The 25531-nt window shown below is 43.6% G+C and overlaps 1 protein-coding gene across 6 annotated transcripts in view; it reads left to right on the forward strand.

The window, feature by feature from the left end:
• DPF3 (double PHD fingers 3) overlaps window positions 1-25531 on the forward strand; it is a 268289-nt gene that overhangs the window by 197855 nt on the left and 44903 nt on the right. For 3 of the 6 annotated variants that reach the window (XM_025918480.2, XM_086709354.1, XM_086709353.1), the window contains exon 8: window positions 4853-4981. In XM_025918480.2, coding sequence (XP_025774265.1) covers window positions 4853-4981 — 129 coding nt within the window. Of the gene's footprint in view, window positions 1-4852; window positions 4982-7879; window positions 9091-9164; window positions 9280-17248; window positions 19040-25531 lie in introns of those variants that run through there. The other 3 variants (XM_086709352.1, XR_015252215.1, XM_086709351.1) reach the window with 3 other exon arrangements.

A 25531-nucleotide genomic window follows, 5' to 3' on the forward strand; every position in this document is an offset into this window, starting at 1 on the left:
CAGCTCCTCCTGGAGGGCTCTTCTCGCTGCCCCTCAGGCTCCCCAAGGGCCACACACCCAACTAGCAGGCCCTGGAAGACATGGTCCCTGGGCTGCAGCTGGGTCGTGGGCACAGAGCACGGCCGCGTGCGTGTGCACACCAGGCCCTGGCAGGCTGGCTGAGCTTCTGCTCAGGATGTGAAGTCACGCTTTTGTGGATGTGCCACAGAGGAGCCTCAACTCCTGGCTTGCTTCCTATTTCCCTAGGACATTTGGGACACAGCTTTGGTCTTGGTAGAACCAGCTGAGGGGATGTTACTGGTGGCCAGGCCGTCCCTGCCACTCTTTCTTTTCATGAGGGGCAGGCACGTCAGAGCAGAAATCAGACCGAAAGGGGCGAAGACAGCCCCGTGTGGGTGGGAGTTTTAGGGAAGATTCGGGGCCTTGTTTGCCATAGACACGTGGCCTGATCAGAGTGAAAAAAAAATCCCGTAGTGTACCCTGAGACCTTTCCAGAATGACTGCTCACCCTTTACCGGGCGTGGCAGGGAGACTGGGGCTTGGCTTTTCCTTTCTTTTGGTTTGATTGGAATGCTCCCTCCCATCTTCTGTTGTGTGTGTGTGTGTGTGTGTGTGTGTGTGTGTGTGTGTGTGTGTATTTTCATGAACTTTGTTCTTGATTTCCATTTTTTTCCCCCTTTGAGATTTTTAGAATTATCTCCCCCAGGTAAATTCCTAAACTCTTTGGGCTCACTTTATTTTCTTGGCAGCTCCCTCGTATCTCTTATATGATCTCAGCCCGTGAACATTAATCAATGAAAAACCAAATCCATCTTTACGGACGTTGCCATCGAGATACCACTCGGGTCTTTGCCCTCCTGTTGTCTTATTCTATAAAGTGGGACTCGATTTCCCAGAGGCAGAAGCAGAATCTCTATTTAAATCCCTCTCACCAGGTCTGGGTGAGCTTCCTATTTATAGTAAAATCCTTTTTATAATGATCTCATACACGGTACCAGGAAATTGCTCATGGCTGGGTCAGGCCATAGGCCAGTATAGCTGTGGTGTAAGCTTTGCTTGAAAAAATTCCTTCCAGAGCTTCTGGAATTCTCTGGAGAAGTGTTTTCACAGAGTATGTGACAATAAACAGGATCACCCAGCGTGGATTACCGTGGTAGGGACATCAAATTTAAGTTCAAAGGGAATTTCTGCTTTTATCAGGCCGATCTCAATAATTTTTGTCCCTTTGGGCTTCCTAATTGACATATGGGTGAATCAAGTTGACTCGAAAGAGATTTATGAAATATTTTATATGCGAGGTATGGCCAGGAAGTGTTTGCCTCTGGACTTTCCAGGAGGCAGAGAGTCTCTGGGGACATAGACAGCTCAGGGGTGAATCTCCCCTCCTGCACTTTGGAACGGGCCTGAAGCCAGCCCCTTAATCTCTCTGAGTCCCAGTTACCTCATCTGTCGAATAATCTCCACTTCACAAAGTTTTTGTGAGAATCAATGAAACAATGTATGTAAAGCATCCAGCATAAGATCTGTCACAGTTTTGAAGCATAGTACATGTCTGCTTCTTTTTCTTTTCAAGAAGCCATTGAACAAGAGGGAGCCTGAGTGGGTAGCAACCGGGTGTCCCCTTCTTAAGAGACAATGAATCACAGTCTTCTACTTTTTTTGTATGTTTGTGAACAGGATGCTGTTTCTCCTACCATAGTAGGGCTACAGTGTTATTCTTCCAGCAGCCCAGGGCCCTCAGCCACCCACTCTGGTTTACTCTGGGAGCTAGACCTGATGCCAGGCCAGATGACTGACCAATCCATCTAGACATGGACCAGCACTTCTCTCTGAGGATTTGAGAAATAAACCATGTAGTGAATGATATTCCGAGCGACAGATAACTCTGCCACAGGGCGAGCAAACACAGTGCTCTGTCCCCACTAGGAGGATGTCCCAGGGGTGTCACTGGGCTGTCTGCTCACATCTCTGCCATCCTTTTCTAAGCCATTCATCCTACACATTGTGGTTAACCATTTCCTGCACGCAGGCCATGTAGGTGTTCCGGTGATGAGTTAGACATGGTGCCCGACCTGGAGGAGTAGATCGTTTAGTACAGGTCGATGAGGCCGGAGTACATGTGTATAAAGAGAAGGGTCATAAAAGTGATGTCAACAGAGTGCCCTCCCAAGGCCTTACTGGCCATTTTAGCTGGGGAGTTGGGAGAACTTTATGGGAAAAATCACCCTGAAACCAATTCTAAATACCAAAAACTGTAAGAGGACCAGAGGCAAAAGCTATTGATTAGTCTATCCCACACCATTATACCAAGATGAAAGGAAGTTCTGAATTCACTATTATGAGAAGAGAGTAGGATTTTGCCAAAAATGAAGCCTAATATTCACTGTCACTTTGTATACTGGGTCAATGCTAGACTAAAATGATACCTTTCCCCTCCCCACCAGCCCTGACATGTCACAGCTACACACAGCAGGGCCTACAACGGGGTCTTAGCACCTTCTTCACCCCCTTGACCAGCCACTCTGTATGGCCAGCAACCAACACAAATATATGTGGGGATCCTGCTCTGATCCAGTCTTCTCAGAAACTTCTCTTCATTAGATAAATGCTGTTCCTTTGGCTTTTTTACACAGGACCAATTTCTCTATCACTATCTGCCTTGCTCTACTAGATCATTTCTGAATTTTTAATTCTTGCAGTATTAGAGTTCCTGATTCGATGAGGGCATCCAATGGTCTGTTGGTGATGAAGATTGTAAAGAATTACCTGGGAGTTCTTATAGTCTATATTCTACTTCATCCTCATAAATTGCAAGGCATATAGTGTGTTGGAGAAAACCAGATTCTTTGGTTGCTTTAAGATTTTGTGAAAAGAGAGAAAATCTGACATAATAGAAAGTCCTTAAGAGTACAGGAGAGACAGATGGTGAGGATGTGGTTCCTGAGACTTTTAGTGGGATGATGTACGTGGAATTCTTTGATCGCTTTTCATGCGGGAAGCTACCTGAGTTATGACTGGCATGGCCACATTTTGTTTCTAGTTCATATCAATGACGAAAGTTAGCTTTGGTTTACACTCAGCCCCTTAATTTCATATACCCCACTTCTTCCTGTTCACTTTTGGATTGATTTTTAGGATAGTCTATAATGGGAAAACCCTGAGTTTATTTGCTTCATAGACATGCTTGGATTTTCTTAAGGGAGTTCTAAACATGGTGAAGGTGGCAAATAAGAGAAAGAAGAAAGGAGCTTCTTTCTGGACTTGGACAATGAAAATTTTAGAGTAACATTTTTGCGAGATTTTTGGAGATTATTTGCAAAACCGTTCTGTGTGACATGTCATGTCTTTAAGACACAGTCCTTGATGAAGACACTCAACAGGCCACAGGGGTGGCCAACTCCTCTGCCTGTCCCCAACAGCCAACACGTTTTTGCAGAGAATTGGCTGCCTCCCTAAAGATGAAAATCAATGACTTAGAAACTGATTAAACAATCCAAATAGCAACTGATAAATGGATTAACTCTCTATAATGTAATTCTGCAAGCTTTTGTCTTCTGCCTTCCCAGGTAAGTTTTTCTATTCCTGGAGGCAAAGCAGAGGCATGGAGGAAGCGAAGGCCAGAGGGAATCATATTAAAGTGGGTGAATCCGTTTATCACTTACTGTCTGGATGGTATTTCTGCTCACATATCTGCTTCCTTTTACAGATTTGTACCCTACGGGACCCTGATTAATGTTAGCCAGTAAATAATGAAAGATAGCAGCAGACATTGGGTATAGTGAGGAAGAAGATACCCCTGTGGTTTAGGCTGATCCCATAAACAGACAGACTTTTCTTCTTAGTTGCAAACAGGGAGTGTTAACGTGACAAAAAAAATCTCCACAACGAGGATCGAAAACCAGGAGAATGGAGGCATTTCTCTCCATGCAAAGAAACCTGTCCAAGCCTTTTCAGCCATCTCCTAGGAACTGAGAATGATTTCAGGGCTTGACAATAGGTGCCATTCTCGCAAGCTTTGTTTTTAAGATCATGTCCTAAGATTTTTCTTTGCCTTTGAATGAGGACCTTCAGCAGGGGTGGCTTATGAAGATATTAAGCCTCAAGACGCGCTCACTAACTCACCATTCAACCTATCTTTGGCATGAGGCGAGGCTAAGTGTCCAGTTCTGTTTCTAGGTGCTTGAAGTCTGCTAATGAACTAGTCCTGAGTTTTCTCCATGTCAATGAGTCTGGACTTTAGGGAGATGAGGCCGAGTAAGAGTGGACCCTTGTGTACCTGCCAAGATGTTCATCAGAGTGCCCAGAAGCATCCTCAATGTCCTTCCTGGAAGGAGATTTCCTTCTTTGTTTTTTCTTTTCAGGAACAGAAGGAATATCTCCTGAATAAGAGCATCTTTCCCAAGGGCAAGGCCTAGGCATTGGCCATTCTCTCCCTCTCATCCCACCAATGTTTATGGTTGCTACCTGCTGTTTGAGCCTAAACCCCGAGGGCTGATTGTTCAGTGATGAGAGAAGTTTACTTGACTAGTAGGCCTTCTAGATGCTTTGCTCATCCAGGGAATGCCATCAGAGGAGCAAGGGTAGTTTCTGTAAAAACACAGAGATGGGTTTTGCAAATATTGCAAAAATCAAACTAAACCCTGGATGGCTTGCAAGGTATTAGAACTGTTGAACTGAAGAGGATCAAAAAGAAAACTTCGCCCAATTTAATCGCTTCGTTGTAACAAGGCCTCATATCCTAGACTTGATATTCTTTCCGGAGCAGATTCTGTCACGCCGTGGGAGAAGAGGGGCCAGTAGAAGCTCATGGCAGTCAAAAATCGGATTTTTTTTTTTTTAAATGTTTCTATAGCCCAGAAAGGACCGGATGGGACAGTCATTCCCAACAACTACTGTGACTTCTGCTTGGGGGGCTCTAACATGAACAAGAAGAGCGGGCGGCCTGAGGAGCTGGTATCCTGTGCGGACTGTGGACGCTCTGGTGAGTGTGGCCCCTACCTGCATCTGTGCCCATAGACCAGGACCACTTGCACCCCTCTGCTGTCTTGTGTGGGAGTTGAAGGCTCGCGTGGAGAAGTGACGGTGGTGATTTTGAGTGGAGAGGAGTTTTCAGGTCATTTTCATATTTTTCTTCTTTGAGTTTTAAGAACCAAAATGATGCCCCGAGATGGAGCAAAAAGGGAAAGGAGTCTTTGGCTTGTGTCTGGCCTTTCCACGAGGTGGCTGTTTCTTTGTGTGTGTTGTGGACAGCAGGGAGGTAGTGTCCGGGAAAGACACAGAGGCGCGGGGCCACATGCCTCCTTGTGTTGGATGATGCGCACATAACGAGAAGATGCGTTTGTTCTAGGAAATGCCGGGGGCGAACTGGAAGAGTGTGGAAGCATGACCATAGGGAGAGCAGCCACATCTTGAATTGCGGGAGTCTGAGACCCCTGGGCTCATGGGCAGCTGCGTAAATACCACCTCCATTGGCCACTCCTCCCATTTTCTCATATAAAATAGACAAAAGAGACCCTGATAGATCAAGGGAGCAAAAGGACAGGAATTCTCAGGGCTAATCTGGAATCGATTTGGCGTGTTTTGAAATTTTCATCTTTAACCTCTCCAAAGACTAAAAATGACCAAAAAAGACAATGGTCTTATCCTTTCATTCTCAACATGAGTTCAGGTCTTCAAGTTTTGTTCAAGTTGTTGTGTTTTTCAATTCTAACCAAACCATTATTTTTGGCTGGTCATGATTGGTTGGTGTTACCTATTTTTCATATTGTTTTATGTCCCAGCTGAGCCAAAGCACAAGGCAGGGTGGAGAAAAGATCTCAGATTCGTCTTTAGTCTGGTCCATTGCTGACTAGTAGGCGAAATACAGTTCAGTTGGGTGGTTCGTGCTAGCAGTGAGAAGTCATTGCTCCTTTCCATATTCCTCCCCAGGGTCTTTCCTGCTCCAAGTCCCAAGGGAAGTACACACCTGGGTTTACTACAACAACTCAGTTCTTCCCTTGCTTGCTTGCAAACCTTTTATATTTGGGTTTTGGGTTGTTTAGGGATCCAGACTGACTTGAGTAGCAACTCAGTAATTGAAAAAGGACCATGGTTTCCATTGCACATACCCTCATGGAACTCTTAAGGACCCGACAGGGTGGCCTGTCTGTGTTCATTTGTTTTCCAAACCTAATACCTAATGTTGAACTTTTTACTCTACCGTTGTCAGCTTAGAAGAGAGGGCTGTTATGACACTGGACTCTGGGTTTTAAATACTCAAAAGAAAACGAATAGTTTTAGAAATACTTAAAGAAAATGCAACAAGCGAAATGCAATTCAGTGTTTTTTAAAAGCAAATGATCAGACAGACTCTCTATTGCCAGGAGCAAAGTCACCTGGCAGAGTGATAGGCAGAATGTGACGGACTGTTACGCGTTTGGGGTGCATTAGAGAGGGAGGCTTCAGAATTCTCACTGCAAACTACTATAATTTTCCCCGTTCCTTTCCTACAAAAGATGGGGTACTTGAATCTGATCCGTGGGGGACCAAAAGTGGGCAGCCGGTATTGTCTGTCCAAAGCCTCTCTCCTCACAGCCTTTATTCAGCTTTTTCTTCCCAGGATCTGTCTGCTATGTGACTCAGGGGGCCATTTGGTACCAGCCTAGGTGTTCTCATTGCATTTGCCAATTTTGGTGGATGATTTAGTCAAGGTCTGACTCTGATGTTCCTGAAATAGTCAATACCTTGGGAGTAAACAGGTGGCGTTAGCCCATGAGATACGCTTGTTAAGGCAGGTGGGCGAATACTTCTCTAGGGCCTCCTTGGAGTCCTTCCAAGGAAGACTGTGAAGCTCAGAAAAACTCTTTCCCTTCCCATCTACTCCACTACCTCTGTTTCCTGGGGAGAAAGTGAGATTCCTGAAATTGACACCATCAGTGAAACATCATGACCTCATTTGGGGGCAGTCCTGGGGCCCATTTACAAGGGGAATAAGTTTAAACCTGAGTTTTATAGATTTCAGGATACTGTATTTTATTGGGCTTTATAAACCCCTATTTCCTGCTTTTTTAGTGCTCTGAGGCAGATTTGACAACTCTGGACTTTCTGGAGTAACTAAGACCTGGGCATGTTTAGCGGCTGGAGTATGTGTGTTTACCTGCACGCGTGCACGTGTGTGCACACAGCTGTATATGTGCATGCTCACGGATGCAGGTGCAGATCACAGAAATTTCCTCCAGTCGTTAAAGAAAATGAGAGACTTTCTTATTACCTACCACTTATCAGACTTTCCAACTTCTTCGTGCTTTCAGTGCAAATGAACTACATGGTGTAAGGGCAGAATTGAAAGGGTGCAGAAACAATGGGATTAGAAGCGGGTAAAAATAAAAATAAAATAAAAATAAAAATAAAAATAACCACCTCGAATGGGTTATCTGATAGTAATACCTTTGTAAAGCTGACTGTCAAAGTGAAGGACACACAATGTTCAAAGAGAAACACCAACCGAAAACACCAAAGAAATACCAACCAGGCTTAAAAACCACCAAGGAAACTCATTGTCTGGGGCGGGGTTGAGCGAGCGTGCATGCATATGTGTGCATACGGAAGAGGAGAAAGAAAGACCACGGTTGAATCTGTCGCTGTCAGAGCTGTGGACGTATATATTCTGGTAGAGATGATGCTTTTCTGGGAGGGGGAGGAATCCTTTTCCCTGGAAACGCTGGCTTTGTCCCGTTACCCTAAATCCCTATCACCAGGTGATACACCCAGCTAATCCCTCCTGGTGTGAAATGGTTTATGATCTTGCTATTAAGAGTAACATTGTAAGAATGTAATAAGAGTATTAATGATGCTGTCTGTTGCTTAACCCATGTGCTGATATATTCATCATACATGTCAGCTCATTTGGGAGGAGAAGGCAGGAAGGAGGAGGCAGCGGCCGCAGCACGCACCACGGAGGACTTATTCGGTTCCACATCAGAAAGTGACACGTCAACTTTCCACGGCTTTGATGAGGACGATTTGGAAGAGCCTCGCTCCTGCCGAGGACGCCGCAGTGGCCGGGGTTCACCCACAGCAGATAAAAAGGGCAGTTGCTAAACCCACGGACCAGACTCTCTGGGCGACTAGCCGCCACCCTCTGACTTTGGTCGTTATTCTGGGTCTGATATATATTTTTTTTCAATGAAAGTCAACTTTAGGTTTTCCCTCCATCCTTGCTTTCTCCTGTCTCCTTCCTCGCATCCTTTCCCCCTTCCCCTCTGTTCTGGGTATGTACAACCGAAGCACAAACTACTGAAACAAAGCAGAACAAAAGAGCAGGATAACAGTCCTTCAGAGAGATGGCATCATGAAGTACTGTTTATTTTCCATAGAAATGGGAAGTTAGGTGGATTGTCTCTCTTTGGGGGGGAGGGGATCTTTCTGACACGAGCAGAGTCGATTTCCTCAGTTTTCCCATTTATTGGCAAAATGAAGAGAGGAGGAACATTGGGTTTGGAAACAAAGAACGAATAACATTAAAAATTATTATTTATGTATTCTAGCTATTATTAGAAATGGACCTTTTTTTGAGAGAGAGAGAGAGAGAGAGAGAGAGAGAGCCAGCGAAGGGAAATCAAAGCAATTGAAGTGATATCCTGCTTGGGAGAGAGCCGCTGGGGGAGGGGTTGATTCAAGGACACCTAGTCAGGAGGATTTCCTCGCCTGCAGATGATGGCACTTTCTGTACCCCACGGAGTGTGTGGCTCCCTACGGCAGACCCCCTCCCCATTTCTGCTCCCTGACCTTTCCATCTTCCTCCCTGCTTGCGAGAAAATGTCAGCAGCTCCTGGGAAGTCTGGGCCTCCGCGTGTGGCCTCCCTCCAGCGTCTCCTGGGCTCCTCCCCTCCGCCAGCATAGCCGCTGTGGTGTTGTTGCTGGGTTTTTCCTCACTTTCCTCCTGGCGAAGAGCAATTTCCAAATGCAGGAATGGAATATAAACAGAAAGTCATGGACTCAGCGGTGACAAAGCAACCCGAGGCCGCGCTCATGGACGAAAGAATGATACCTCACAGTATATTTCCCTCTCCCCTTGGCCCCTGTTTACAAACATAAATTCCCGTTGGATGATCAAGTCTCCCGTGTCTCTTCTTCTATTTTTTTTTATAGTGCCCTCCAGGCACTTTGTTTTATGTTTCCAATAGCACCTCCTGAAATAAACCAAAGCAACACTTGCTCAAGGTCCCTGGGGCGATGGAGAAGACCATCCACCTTGTCGGCAGTCCCAAGAACGAACAGCTGTGCAGTCCTAGTCAAAAGGTATGTCTTAGCCGGCCTGTCTTACAGTGAGGGCAAAACCATCATAGTTGGTTTTTTTTTTGTTTGTTTTTTGTTTGATCGTTTTTTTTTTTTTTCTTTCTTTCTTTCTTTCCTTTTCCTCCCCCCGGCTTGTCTTTTGTTTTTCTGGGTTCCCACCGCCATGTTAGCGTGGGTGTGGCTACCGCCGTGTCCTCCGCCTGGCCCTCTGCTTTCTGTGTGTGCATGCTTACCCACGTGGGCCCGGGCCTCGTGTGGGAACTGAGGCTTGCTTGGACGATGGGATGGGCCCTGTAACGGAGAATGGTGGGCTCCTGGCTTCTGGCTTCAACCATCAGAGAAAATGGCTGGGGGAAGTGCTTGGCTAAGTCTGCCTCCTTTGGCTGCACCTGGCAGGTAGAGTCCAGGGATCGGAGGTCGGAGCTGGCTGCTGTACTCGGGTGGAATGAAGCGAGTACGGCCATACGGGGTCTGCATGTCCAGGGTGGTATTCCTTGCTCCACGTTCCCATTTTACAGCCGAGGGGATGAGTCCAAATTAAAGAGGATCTCTGATTAGGAAAATACTCAGCTGAGCTGATCTGAAGATTCTGAACTTCTTCGGATCAGTGTGGTCAGGGTCTCCAGCCTCCATGGGAGCACAGGTCCAGAGACATGGGCACTTGCCATTTGGCTTGGGTTGGGAGATCCAAGTAGCTGCCCAGGCAACAGGCTGCTTGTAAGGGTTTGGGAAGATCTGCTCTGACAATCCGGGCTTTGCAAATCTTCCTGAATTAGACCTCTCATTAAAATAACAAACCAACCGAACAAAAGCAAAGACTAAGCAAAGAAACCCACAAATGGACTCTTTGTGCTTCCCTGGTAGCCTGAGACAGAAGGGACTCCTACTTTTCTCCTGCTTGAAATGTGTAAGAGCTGACCTGGGCATTTGCTCTCAGTTGTGAGAGGACAGAACAACCTCACCCACTTTGGGGGTGTTCTGCCTCATCTGCGTGTGGCCCTGTTCCTAGCAAATACGGAAGAAACCTCCTGTGCTGTAATATTCCTGCATGCTCACGTGTGTGAAAAAGCCCATGTAGTTGGTTCCAGTTGGTGTCTGCTGAGGATGCAGCCTGCTTTTACTGTCATTCTCCTCCTTGTCATCTGTTCTGTTACTTTGACTTAGCTGTTGGATTCATAGCATTGTAACTTGCTCTCATTGATGAAGTGTGAGCTTCCAAGTTAATAAAAATATGTCCAACCGATCTATACTATCATTTGAAATCCGTATAGTTGTTTGTAGCCCTAAAATTTTCAATGACAGCTTGCCTTTGAACTGGAAGTTAAAAAAAAAAATCGACTAAATTTAAATTACAAAAAGCCACCTAGTTTCGGAGTTCTAGCTTGGGGCTCGGAAGGAGAACCAAAATGAACTGTCTACGTAAGGCAAACTCCCATGGAAAGATTTATCCAAGGATGGCTATTGCTTATCTATTTTAATTTTACTAGCAGAGCTTGGGCTTCAGTTTCTCCTTTTGGGGGTAGTAGATGTCCTCATCTTTCTCATTTGGTGTGGCCAGCCAAGCGTAGTAATGTGTCGTAGCATTGCCTGAGCTCCTTGTCTCACCTTGCTTATAGTATCTTCCAACAGACTCAGTCAGAATTTACATCTTTTAAAAAAACAAAAAGGAACTGGAGGGCACTTTGAAGATGATCCAGTTCAAGTTTTCCACTTTTCAGTTGAGAAAGATCAATCCAGAGAGGTTGAGTGAGGTTTGAGAGAGTGGCATGAACGTGGCTTTGAAGACAAATGTCTTAAGGTGAAGGAAGGAAACTCAGAGGAGGCACAGGAGGCAGGGAGCTGGCTGTCACGGGTTTTCAAATGCCTTGATGGTTGATGTTATACTTTATCCCCTTTTCTCTACATAATGATGGCCAATATTTATGTATCAGGCATTTTCTGAGTGTTTTCTTTAGGATAGTTCATTTAATCCTCATGATTACCCCATGAAGTAGGTGCTTGTCTTAGCCCCAGTTTACAGGTATGGAAACTGAGGCTTAGGAATAAGGTTAAGAAATGTACCTAAGCCCTCACTAATAATAAGGAGCCAGATTTCGATCCCTGGCAACCTGACTCCAGGACCTGTATTCCTTTACCCTTGTTCTGTGCTGCCACTTGCACATTCCTATGTATGGAATATAGGAATATAGATAGGTTAATATTTTTTTATTTATAATTTTTGAAGTTTGAATATCGTTATTTTATTTTTTATTAAAAATTTTTTTAAATGTTTTACTTTTTCTTGGGAGAGAGAGAGAGACAGAGCATGAGCGAGGGAGGGGCCGAGAGAGAGAGGGACACAGAATCCGAAGCAGACTCCAGGCTCTGAGCTGTCAGCACAGAGCCCGACGTGGGGCTCGAACTCACGAGCCGCGAGATCATGACCTGAGCCGAAGTCAGACGCTCAACCGACTGAGCCACCGAGGCACCCTCATTAGTTTATTTTAAAATAGAGACACGGACATCATGAAAGCTTTCAGAACTTCAGTGGAATGGGCAGCTTCACGTGATGCCATTTAAGTAGTTATTTATTTCAATCTGCATACTTTCCAACAATGTCATCCACTGTCTCTAAATAAAAAATAATCCTTCTCATCTAGAGCTACTCTGGTGCTTCTGTATTCTGGGAGAAGAAGTTTATTTCCAACTTTTATGCTAACTGGGTGAATCTCTCCACCCTTTCCTTTAGAGCCTGATCCAATAGCTCCTACAGTTGCTTGTAATACTTTTCCTTGAGCTTTTTCTGGAACTATAATGCCTCCTTTGATTATGGTTTAATTGGCTCTCCTTTCAACTAATACTCCCTTTCCAACGAACACTTCCTCAAAGAGGGGAAGATATAGATAGATGGATGGCTGATGGATAGATAGATAGATGATAGATAGATAGATAGATAGATATCCCTCACTTTTTCTCAGGTCCAACCAAAGAAAGGGACGTTTGTAATGAATACAGTTTTAAAAGATAACCTTATTAAAAGCAATTTCAAGCCTGAAGAGTAGACAATTAGACCGCCCAAAGTACAATTCCAGTTAAAATTCTGTGCAGAATGTCACAGAGAACTCATCTTCAAAACCATCATTTCTAGACATTCCCTCTTGATGCCTATTAGGAATGAAGTCCCCCGTGTGTGTGTGTGTGTGTGTGTGTGTGTGTGTGTGTGTGTGACCTCAGGAGTTGCAAGAGCTGTGTGAGCAGTGAACACATCTATTGTTTTGTTGTTGCTTTTGTTAAATGAGTAGCACTGCTCAAGTTCCATATAAAAAAAAGAATTAGTCATCAAGATGAAAACGATCTGACTAGTTTCCTTTGTCCTCAGCTCAGGAAAGCACCACCCAGAATGCTTCAGAAGTGTCACCTAATTTTTTTAGTCTTAACCCAAAGATAGGAGAACCAAAGATATAGAACTTTCTAAATTTGTTACAACCTTCAAATCCCCTGGGGAGAACTGTTGATGTAAAAGTGATGACTCTTGCTGTCTGTCTGATGTTTTTTCCCGCCTAGAACAATCTGATCCTTTATTTCTGTTACTGAGACTGTAGAAATCGGGTTCTGTATTCTGTAACCCAGGGAGTGAGAAATATGCATTTAATTTTTTAAAGGTACTTTAAAGTCAGTAATGCAATTTGCTACTGGTATTTTAGAGAGAAGGATTTAATAAAAATATGATGTTCACATCAATTGTACCCCTTTAAACCTTCCTGCTTACTGTGCATCCCTCTCTGCACCTAATGGGCTGCAGCCTGCGATTGCCTTTATATAGCACTTGAGGGAACACAAGATCATTACTCGGGGAGAGAACTAAAAGCTGTTTGGAGGTACTCACTTCATGGTGGAATAAAATTAATTAATATTATCCCAATATGCCTCCTGTTACATCTGATGAATATGATCTTGAACTTGTACTTAAAGTTTGAACAGGCTCATATATTAGGAATTTTTCCACCGGAGATGTGGTTTAGCCTTTGGAAGTGAAGTGAATTGTGTTGTATACTTTTGGAGGGAGGCATTTTTGATCTAGTGAGTAGAAACCTAGAGTAGAAATAAAAAGTTCTGGGTTCTGGACTCAGTCCCTGTGTGAGTTTGTTGCCATGAATCTCTGCATCAATTTCTCTATCCTTAGCACATGGATTTTTTTTTTTTACCCTATCATAATATATAACCAATATTATCTCATGATGATTCTTAAAGCAATCCTGTGGGGTAGGATAGATGTCATTCATTCCTATTTTACTGATGAGGAAACAGACTGATCACGTTAGGTGACTGTCCGAAGTTCCAGGCTCAGGAAACAGTGTTTGAATCTCCTAATAATCTTTCCACAGTCTACACTGACTTCTCCGTTGATCATAGTTTGAAGATTTCTTGAGTAAAAGGAGTCAAGGGCTTTTGAGGTCTTTTCATTCAAGACCTTATTGGGTTGAAAGGAGGTATTCGATGCTGTAAAAATAAAATAAAACAAAACCCAACCTATGATCACATCAGAACCCTGCTGAAAAGTAGCAGTATTGAAGTCTTTATGAACTTTCCCAGGGAACTAAGGTTGAGTTTCTTACGTGGTCAATGTTTTGATGGTGACATCAGGGTGGGGGTGAGGGTGGAAGTGATGAGGTGGAGGGAATGAACACTTCACATGCCTGAGTGCCTCTAACACTAAAGAATTGAATTATATGGTACTGTGGTGCTTAATAAAAGTGATTTCTGACCATTTTCTCAAAATAACAGTACAGGAAAAACCATTCTGCTTGATTGATTTACAAAACAGCTGAGAATGATGGAAGGTCCCCGTCAGAACTGAGTTATTAGCTAAAAAGCTTTGGCAGTTAGGTTTACAAAGTATCTCAATACTGACCCTCAACCAATGAGTAAGACTTAAACATTTTTTAATTTTGAAATAATCTCAGATTTTACAGAGAAACTCACACAAATGATACAAAGAATTTCTATGTACTCTATACTTAGATTCTTCAGATAATCTCAGTACCATGATCACGATCAGGAAATTAACGTTGATGCAATGCCTCACAATCTACAGGCCTTATACACATTCTTCCAGTAGTTACACCGATGTCTTCTTTCTAGTCCAGGATTCATCTAGGATCACACGTCGTATTTAGTTGTCATGTCCTCTTAACGCCCTTTAATCTGTAGTCATTAGTTCCATAGTCTTTCCTTATCTTTCATACCTTGATGCTTTTTGAAGAGTACTGGGTAATCAATTTATAGAAGCCCTTCACTTCAGGTTTGTGTACTGTTTTCTAAGAGTTACAGTCAGGTTATGAATTCGGGTGAGAGTGCCACAGAAATGATGTTGCATCCTTCTCAGGGCCTCCTATCAGGGGGTATATGATTGATGTCTCCCACTATTGGTGATTCAGACCCTTGTCCTTTCAGCTCAGGTTCAGGATACCATGTTTATGCACTTGGGATGTGAATACTTTCTTTCATATATACCTTTGTTTATTTAACAACTAGAGACTGAATAGCATCAGTACGCGTATGACTGTTCAGCCCTGTGAAGGATAGGATGAAATTAAACATGGGGCCAATGGAATTGGTGTCCGCTGGATTTTTGGCAATCTAGTTGGGCAGACTAGATATTTACAAGTAGTTAAAAATGTATAAGAGCATCATGGGGTGATATGTAATTATTTTTGCTGGGGACCACCGTGGTCAGGGAGATTTTCTTGGACGAAGTCATCCAGATCAACTAAGAGCTCCAGATTGGCTAGTGCTATTTACTGTGTTGGCAAGAATGTCTGTTGTCAGAGAGAATGGAGATGGAGCTGAACAAAAGGCAAAGCTGGGGTCGCCACCCAAACCACGTAAGATGGCGAAAATCATAATGTGAACATATGCTTCGGTATCGTTCTGTAGTATTTTGTTCATGCTACTAGTTTAGCGCTTCTTATAACATGACTGTTTGTAGTCTTTCTCATCACACAGATGATGTGTTCCTTGAGGGCAAAGATGATGTCATTCGTGTCCCTCAGACAGTGCCTGACACCATTGTGCCATAATTATTTGTTGAAATAAACTGAGCACTGAGCGATGCTTCTGAGCTGATTAGTGGAAGGATTTAGTGTCTCATTCCATACATAGGGGATGCTCAATAAATACTGTGGACAGAAGTGTTAGAGAGGTCCTAGCTGGACACAGCATCCATTGGTCAAGTCAGAGGGGGTAGAAGAGATCCAGGAGCCAGTAAAGGAGCGGTGGGGGGTTAGGAGGAAGAATGAGGGTGTGAGGACCAGAGTCGGGGGGGAAAGTTGAGGACATGTGGAGGCATGGAAAAGTAGCCTCCTTGAAACAAAAGAAGAAAATGTGTGTGTGTGTGTGTGTGTGTGTGTGTGTGTGTGTGTGTGTGTTTTGGGGGGCCAAGGATGAAAATTTGAGGAAACTGGAGGGTCATGAAGGTATGATTATGAGACAGACTCAGTAGAAGAGTGGTAGGTGATATCTGACTGGAGGGGTCGGGGGCACTGGGAGAGGGACAGAAACACTCCTGGCAGGGAGTGAAAATTTGGGTGCCCAACAAGAGTACACTTGGCAGGCATCCGTGGGGGCTCTGAAGGCCAACTAATTTTATCAGAGGAGCGAAGGGGCTAGAGGCAGGGGGGACAGCGAAGAGATGAGCACTAGGGATGAGGACTGGGTCTGGGGAAGGACACCAAGAAAGCACATCTGAGAGGTGAGACAGTGGAAGGGCATGGGATGGGGTGGAGGGGAAGGAAATAGGAGAAGAGGTCAAGGGAGGGCTTGGTGGTGGGTAGAAATGAGGCTCTTCTCAGCCACCCCTTGAAAACATAAGTATACAGATAGAGTCTCAGTTTTGGAAGTGCTTCTATACCAGTCCTGTGCCCCTGACCAGTGAGTAAGGCCTTAGGTACTACGAAGAAAGATGGGGGATGGAGGGGTTCAACTTGGAGGAGGCTGAGCCACTCATTTGGTTTTGAGGTTTGTTCCCTGCTGCCTTGGCCGTTTTCCAGTTGGGCCCCTCCCTCCTTTCCTCTCTCCCTTGCCACCCAGCCCAACGTGACATGGGCACTGTTTAGGGGCACGCATCTCTGCCTTCAGGGACTGCTTCTGGGGTGAAATGTGATAATACTTGGTTTTATTGCTTCCTCCTTTGTGCAGACTACTCCATTCCAAAGCCTAAAATAACTTAGCAGATTTCATTTCAGCTAGAAGCCAAATCCATTCCTGGTTGGTACTCATCCTGGCTAAAGGACCCACCAGGATTGAACTGCCACCAGGTTCCAAGGCTGACAGTTGGGATCACTGGGCTAGTTGAGGACTGGAATGGATCTTTTGGCTTGGTTCTCTCCCTGAGTAATTCTGACACCCTGGAATCACTTGGGGTTGGAGGTGAGGGTGTGTGTGTGAAGAAGTGTCCTTTGGGCCTGAGGCCACATGGGGCATCGGTTGGGGTTTTTGTAATTGCCACTCGTCCTACACCATAGAACAACTCATTTCCACTTAGGTGACAGGCAGACAGATTGCATCGTAACGGTCCTTCTGGGGCATTTTAACAGTGAAAAGATTCAGCTTCCAAGTAGAGGAGAAAAAAATGATAGATTTTGCCAGCATCCGGTTTTGTCTACTACACCACCTAGGATTTGAAAATCCAGCTGTGTCCCCTCTGTTTCTTGTGTCAGTTGGTTGCCCAAGTGCAGCTGACCTGCCCTATTTCTGGCTGATCTCGTGCTGCTGATGCTCAGGGCACAGGAGACACGAGCCAGATTCTCCTTGCACATAGCCATGGTCTCATTAGCATGGCCGTAGGTAGTATGTTCTCTTTCTTTCTTCTTTTGTTTTTCTTTTCAGTTCATTTCATTTCCACCACCCCCTTCATTTTAATCTTTCCTTTTTTTAGGTAGTTGTCCTGTGCTGTTGTTTTTTGTTTTATCTTTCGTTGCCTTTCCCTCTGCAGTCAACTCTATGACCTGGGGACTCCGGCATCCTTCAAGCAAGCCATTTCTGAAGAAGGTGAAAAGGAGCCACGTTGATTTGCGCCTCCTCCTCCTTGTCCTCCTCCTCCTCTTCCTCTTCCCTTGCCCGGCCCCCTCCTGCGCGTGTGTTTCAGCCAACACAGGAGCCTGGATTGTGGAAAAGCCTCCAGCGCAACTCAGCTCAGCTCAGCTCAGAGAAGTCTTGGGAATGGCCTAAGTGTGTGCAATAAGAAGATATATTTTTTTTTTTTCCTTTTTAAAATCCTTCATTACATTTTCTTTAAGTGTCTCTGAGAAAGTACCCAGGTCAGACTGGAAGTGCTCTACCGTAGAAATAACTGAACATGAACAAACTGACGGAAAAAAAAAAAAGAGTTAACTATTTTATTTATTTCAATATTTAAAAGAAAAAAGTGCTGGCGTGGCACAGTATTTTTGTTTAAAGTACCTTCTACTTCAAAAGTTAAAAGCAATTTTGTGAAGACACGAAATCAAAAGAGTTACTTAATGTTAAATAAAGACTTCATATTAACGCTAAGGAAAAAGACCCCACATTTTTAATGAGAAAATAAAGATCAACTCTGCTCTCTCGGGCTTTTAAAAAAGCCATTCATGTATGTGCTTTAGGTATTTTTATTTCTGCCAGTTGGATGTGGTAAGTGAGGAGTGATTGGTTTTTTTCTTCTTCAAAATTCTGTTGGAGGCATTGGTGATGTTACATGGTTATGTGTTAAGACGTGACAGAAATAAATTAGCCACAAAGGCTATCAGCAGTCTCTCCCTACTCCCCAGAAAACTCCCTCCCCCCCCATAGGCAAACCCCATTCATCTGGATGTCAAGAAACAGCTCGACTCCTGGTTGTCATGTCTGACAAGGCCTAGTTCAGAAAAGAATTCCATCTAGTGACTAACTATCTCTGCGAGTTCAACATTTTCAAACACAGACAGCTTTGTTTAAAATAATGCAGCGAAGAAAGAGGAAAAAAAAAAAAAGACAACAAAATAAGCATCAGCTGAGATGATACTAATTTGGTCACCTAACAACTTCCAGAGGAGACTTCTACTGAGCAGGCTTTGGGGTGGCCTAAGGTTCTAGAGTGTCCCCAAGGGCAAGGAAGGCCAACCTGAATGATGGAAACCTCAAATTCAGCTGCTGGTGGGGGTAAAGGAGAAAGACACGTGTTCTAACATGTCCTTTTATGGTCGTGTGGGTAGAAGTGAACGTGCTGGCCTGTGTAATTCCACACGGTGTCTGTGGCCTGGCGAAGGAGCTCGGTTGATCGGCAGGGCCACTCGATTCTATTCCAGCTCTTCTCCGTGTCCATGCTCTTGAGTGTCCCCCACTTGTAAGCGGAGTCCCAATAATGAATGCATAATCTAATGCTGGATGTTCTCATCAGCAACAGTCCTTGAGTGCCAGTGTTACCGAAATGGTTCTTAGCCTGAGAATCTCTCTTTTGCCTTTGAAAGGGGAGACTGGATGGGCACAGACCTCCTGCTAGCCCTTTCAGCTTTCTCATTCAAGGCCAGTCCTGGGGTGGAGGGCGGGAGATCACCAAGAGTGTCTTTGTATCATTTTGTAGCCCTTTTCTGTGACGTTTTCTGATAGAAAAGGTCCCTTTTCAAAATGCTAATAATTATAATAATAACCCACTCTCCAACCAACTCCCACAAGTTACAATGTGTAGAATTGTGATAAAGCTTTGCATAATGTAGGGTTTGTATCAAATTTGTGTAAGTTTCTGTTAAATAAAAGTCTGTTTCCAATGCTCCCATAGCATCTCTGTAAATTTTCCTTTACCAACCTCATCCTACTTGAGTTTGACTTTCATGCCGTCTTGAAAGGATTCTGCCCACTTGCATGTTCAAGGTGTGTTGGACCTTTCTGTTTTATTTAGAAGCACAGTGTAAAACAGTGGTTGCCACTGGCTTGGATGACAGGTTTGGGGAGCGAACAGTGCCCAGCGTTGATGCCGGTATCTGCTCTCTGAGTCCATAGTTGCTGTCGCCCACCCACCATCACTGCAGCCATTGTCACCCTCTCCATGGAGAGCCTGTTTATGTGTATAGACTTGATATACCTGTCCAATGTTGCCATTATCTCTATGCCAAGAGTAGTTTGGCATAAGAATGTGAGACTTAGTGTGTGTTTGGAAAAATCTGGGGGTTAATATTTCCATTGCGTGAAAGGTGCTCTTAGTGTAGCGTCCCCAAGCGGCCAGTTGGTACGGCTATAAACCAGACCCTATGATAGGTTTCTTCTTGTGTATGGAAGTGAATACTGTTCTCATATGGGTGCTCTAGGTCAGGTGGAACCAGACTGGCCTTTCAGGCCATGTCTTGCCCTCTGAGCATTGTCACACCGTGATATTTATTACGGACATATAAGTTTCCCTAACAGTAAAAAGCAACCCCACCCCCCCCCCCGCCAATATACCCTCCTTAAGTTTTTGTTTTCTTTTTGTTGTGGTAAAATATGCATTACATAAAATTTACCATTTTAGCGGGCAGTGGCATTGAGTGCATTCACATTGTTGCACAGCCCACCTCCATCCGCTCCAGAACTTTTTCATCTCCTGTTGAAACTCTGTCGCCGTTAAACAGAACTCCTCACGCTCTCCTCCTCTCAGCCCCGGGCAACCACTATTCTACTTTGTCTTTATGAATTTGGCTACTGGCGATACCTCAGATGAGTGGAATCGTATAGTGTTTGTCCTTTTGTGACTGCCTTATTTCTCTTTGCATACTGTCTTCAAGGTGTGTCTATATTGTAGCAGGTGTCAGAATTTCATTCCTTTTGAAGGCTGAGTGATATTCCCTGGTGTGCACATACCACATTTTGTTTATCCATGCATCTGTTGATAGACACTTGGTGTAAATAGAAGTTTTGCACATTTATTAAGTATCACCCACTTCCTGAAGTGACTTAAATTTGAGACACTAGATCCAATTCAGAGGTCACCAAGGGGATTAAATATCTTCTCAGGAGGGAAATGATTGCACCCGAAATCTCCCTTCTGATTTACACCCTCCAAAACAGTGCCTTGATTCTGATGGGCAAACATTCTCTCCGTAAGCTGTGTCTTACCTTATGACATACCTACCTCTTTGTAGGTATTGTCTTTTGGCTGCTTGTAGGGATAAGTTGTCTAGCATACGGATGTAGTATCAGTGTAAATTAACTAAGGGATGGAGGAGACCCAGCAGAATCAAATGTCTTTACTGGTAGCTCATGAGGGAAGGGACTGCCTTTTTCAAATGACGGTGAATTGTTGGCAAAGCATGCATGTGCTTGATGTCTGTAGATGGTCACTGATCAAGAGGGAGGGGAAAAATATACATGTGAACCAAAGAATGACAAAGAGAAAAATCACTTTCCTCATCCGTTTGGAAACATATCAGTTCATATAAAAGGTTAGCTCTGGCGTCAAACTTGAGATGCCTATGGAGCAGGTATCTTTAATGAGTGACGATTAACAGTGCCAGGGGGAGGAGGCAGCCCTTGATGCTCAGCCTTGGGACACAGGGAGACACCAGGGAGTCGTAGGGAGTGTATAGAGCCAGACAACATCTGTGCTCTGAGTGGGACAGCCACTACCAGCTCAGGCGGTGCTGCTTGAGGGCTTAGGGTTCTCAGGTGCCCAGGTTTTTCAAGACGGACCAAAACTTCAAAAATTTTGGTGAGATCTCCCCAAAATGTTGGTCATAAATTGAAAACACTGAAAATCAATTTTGTGTGGACAAAACTAAATGTGAGTGTGTGCCAGATACCCTTTGACAACTTTGGGACAGCCTTCCCTAAGGGCTCCAGTCTGGGTAAGGTTGAAGGATGAAATGCCTTGACCAAATTCCTTCACTTCCTCTATGGATGTGTCTAATGGTAATCTGACTTAGAATTGTTATGTGCTGGGGATGGGTCCCTGGGTTGGTCTCTGGATGGAGCTAGGTCGTTATTGAGCACATTAGGGATTCAGGATGCAGTTTAGTACAAGACGTTCCCCCATCCAGTCCCCTTCCCTCTGCACGTAAATGAAAGAGCATCTCTCTAAAACCCTGGGCGGGGCTATACAGTTTAAAGCTATGGTTTTTTTGTTCTCTATTTTTCTTGTACTTTGTTCTTATTGCTGACCAGTCATCTATTATATCACATTCCTTTTACCCGTCTTGTCTTTTCTAAGATTTCTAAATTATTCCATGTGACAAGAACTCAATTCAAGTTTTATTGTCTTCCCCAAAGAGCAAATTTAGAAATTCCTTTAATTAAAAAAAGTATATATGTATGTATATTTAAAAAGTATATAAATAAATATATATTTTACAAAGTGTTCTCTGAAATGAGATGCACAGAAGATTAGAAGATGTAAAATACTTAAAATAAATCTAAATAAAAATTCTGGAGGGATAGGCATATTTATATTATATTTTATATATAAAATTTTATATTTTATATGAAGATATATATGTCACTCCAGAATCTTTGTTATTTAAATTTGTCTTAAGTATTTCACATCTTAGATGCATCTGCACAGAATTCATGCAAAGTACATGTAAAAGGTAGTCTTTTGGGTCAGGGTTGTTTTCTTGCTTTATTTTCTTTGGTTCAGGTGAGGAGAAGGCTATTCTGAATAAGCAATTTGTTTTCCTTCTGTCTTATAATGGGGACTCTGTAAACTTTTCCTGTAAAGGTCCAGATAGTAAATATTTCAGGCTTTGCAGGCCAGACATCCGTTGTGACTATTCAGCTCTGGGGTTGTAGCATGAAAGTAGCCACAGACAATATATAAATGAGTGGGCATGATCGTATTCCTATAAAACTTTATTTACAGAAATGGGCAGCTAGCTGGCCAGATTTGGCCCAGGGGCCAGAGTTTGCTGATCCTGAATTAGAAATACAGAGTATTATACTGTTACAGTGGGGAGTGCTGGTAGTGATATTTAAGACCTTTATAAGTGGCAGGACTAAGAGAAGAATTTCACATCACCAGGTAAAGGGCAAGAAGTATATTTCATGGTTAGTAATGAAAGCCATATTGAGGCCTATATGGATAAGTGTTTTGATCCAAAAAATTCCACCACAAGGTGTTAGAAAGCTATTAGGTTTTCTCGTTTGGGTGCCGAGTCCAAACTACAATAGTACGGTGCTTACCGAAAGTACCTATAAATAATCCAGCCAGTCAACATGCTAGCCATACATAATGGTGACTCTTGGAGGCATAATGACTAACATCATTCATCTCTACCAACTTAAGTATGAAAAAAGACCAACTTTAAAATAGTTGAGTTCATGCAAATGGCTCCTGTGGGCTAAGTGAACATCGACTATAGTTTCTGTGGGAGATAAATGCTAAAGGACATTTAGTAGAGCCCAATTTGGGAGGTGTGGGGTTGTTGCAGTTAAAGAAATGGTCTCTTTCTGATTCCCCAATAGCTGTGGCTCCCTGAAATTGTTAGTTATGAGGTATTGAGGATGTTGCTGAAGTGCATTTCATCCTGAGAGCCCAGTTGTTTGTGGTCATATTCAGAATTAGAACACTGAGTCTCCAACTCAGTATCTCACATCCTGAAAGAACTGACAAATGATTGTCTTCCTTAGATGGTAGTGAAGATTCCTGATACCAGACCTACTGCTGAATTAAAATCCTCTTACAAGTTGAGTATGGGATGAACCTGACAGGTAGCCCGTGAGCTGGTCATGCTAGGTGGCAGCTGCCTTGCCAAACTCATCAGAGAGATGCTCTTTAGCCGTTGTGAGAGGCCACTGCATTGCTTTGAGAGAATGAGTAACTTTTCAGATCTCAGCGTGTGTTTTACTGGTGCCTATTGCTAAGTTCCCTGAGTTACTTCCTAGTTTTCTTAACAGGGTGAGGGGGTGAGATCAATATGTTGTATGTCGGCTCTGTTTGTTCCAAGCTCCACCCCGTGATCGTAACTGAAGTCACCCAGTTGTCAGCTTTTAGGCATTGACTAGAAGGAGAAAGATTCTAGTTAGAAAACCTTATGTTTTGTATTCTACATGAATATGGTGTTAGAAGCACAATCCCTTGGTTACCTGGTCTTTCCTTACACCAGAATAAGAAATGCTTTGGTGTGAGGTGGTTAACAGTGGGGATCAATGGTTTTGTACCCACCTGACTGATATAATTATGGTGACTGTGCTATTAGTGATCACCTGGCAAGACACAATCATAGCTGAGATGGATCTGGAAGCCGTAGTGGAACACTAGCTGAGGGAGGAGCGTGCTGTTTATTTTTAAGTTAGCACGGTGCCAAGCTGGGTTATATTGGGTATAACGTGCAAGGGCTGGAAAGCATTTCTTCACCTCTATTTAATATTTGACACCACTGTGTTTGAAATAGCTGAAAATAACTGGAAAACCCAAAAAGTACAGAAAAGAATATTAGCAATAATTAAAAGGATGAACAATAATAAGCCCTGTAAGAAAGGGCAAAGGATTTGGGGTTAACTTGGGCAAGAGAATTGGGGTCACTTAATAACTGTCATATGCATCATTGAGAAAAAGACACTGATCTTTTTGGCTTCTCGAGAGGACGGGAAAAGTTGGGGCTTGGAACAGACTGACAAATAGTTCTTTTGACAGCAAGAATTTTTGACTATTGAGGCTGATGTGACCTCACTGATAGCCAAATACTTCTGCGCGGAGTTAGGGGCGTGGGCTAGATGACCTCTCAGGGTCTCGTCAAGCTTGGCAATGCTTTGAATTGTAGCTGGGTAACTTGAAAGAGTTAGTGCCTAACTCACCACCAGGGAGTGGGGAGGCGTGGCGAGAATTGGTCTTATGGACGCGTGTTGTGATCATTAACCAAAATTACATTTCTAGGCTTGTTCCTATTCATACTGAAGCAATGCCCCAAGGCCTTATGGGGACTTCCATTGTTTGGGTAATGTGAGACGCCAGCTGGAAAGTGAATGCAAGAGACATTTTCCTCCAGAGAATTGTCAAAAATGTGAAAGACGAACAGTGAGAAGCAACTGGAAAGGACAGTAAGGCCAAAAGGCCACGAGGGAAAATGGTTCTGCTGAAAACTCCAAGTTCCTTTATGGTTCTCATCTCCTTGGATTTCACCATGTCCAACATCATCCTTGGTGCATGGATTTCGTACTTGCTCACAGGACCCGGATATTATTCTCAACTTGATTTTGGTTGAACGGCCTCACTAATATTCATGGTTGTCTACTCCCCTCTCCCCAACTCAGTAGGTAGGGGAAGGAAGGTTTTATTAAAAGACAAAGTTAATTTTATATTTATATGTATAAAACAAAAATTCTGCTTGGGAAAACCTGTGGTCAGGATTCTTTCCACGTAACTTAGAATAAAAACTCCTATAGTTTTGCTCTGTGTTTGATTTAAAGAAGTAGGAAGGATTGTACTGTATTTGTAGTATGTGAAATCAACTTTCTGAGGACCTGAAATGTAAAAGAGGTTGGGAATGGAGAGAGCTTGTGTAAGAAGGGGTGAAGGAATGGTGTGATTAGTTGCTAGCGTGAACGCTTGTGCTAAAATTTCTCCTTGACTTGAGTTATGGGTTCAAAGAGACTGGCAGTTTGTAATTCTGAAAAGTTTTTTAGTTAAAATAGATTGTTTTCCCTCTGTAGACATCAACCTTTTGTCTGTAATTGAAAAAATAGATCAATATGTTTTGACCACATACTGGTGTTTTGTATAATGACCCTCCAGTTATTGGTTTGCTTTATGCTTCTGATCAATTAATCAAACATTTATTGAATGTCTTCCATGTTGCAGTACTGTGTTAGGTTTTACAGGGCATAAAAGACAAAGGGGAATTGAAACAAACTTTTGGGGACACTTTCTTTTCTTTTTTTTATCACGTTTATTTTTGAAGAAGAGAGAGAGACTGTGCATAAGCGGGCGGGGGGCATAGAGAGGGGGACAGAGGGTCCACAGCAGGCTCTGTGCTGACAGCAGCGAGCCTGATGTGGGGCTTGAACTTACGAACTGTGAGATTGTGACCTGAGTTGAACTTGGATGCTCAACCAGTTGAGCCACCCAGGTGCCCCTTGTGGATACTTTCTATGTGCTAGTCACTGATAGGCTTCTTATAGATGTTGGCTTGTGAAGGCTGTATACCCACCTTCTCAGGTTCAGATTACTATTCCTGTTTCACAGACATGGAAATTGAGGCTCAGGGAGATTGAGTTGACAATGGTAGTAGTCATAGCTGGTAATGTCTGAGTTTTCCAATCGAAGATTGTTTTGCTCAGACCCTCTCCACTGTGGAAGTCC

This window comes from Puma concolor, chromosome B3 (genome assembly GCF_028749965.1).
Source record: "Puma concolor isolate L17-30 chromosome B3, mPumCon1.1.hap2, whole genome shotgun sequence".
NCBI lineage: Eukaryota > Metazoa > Chordata > Mammalia > Carnivora > Felidae > Puma > Puma concolor.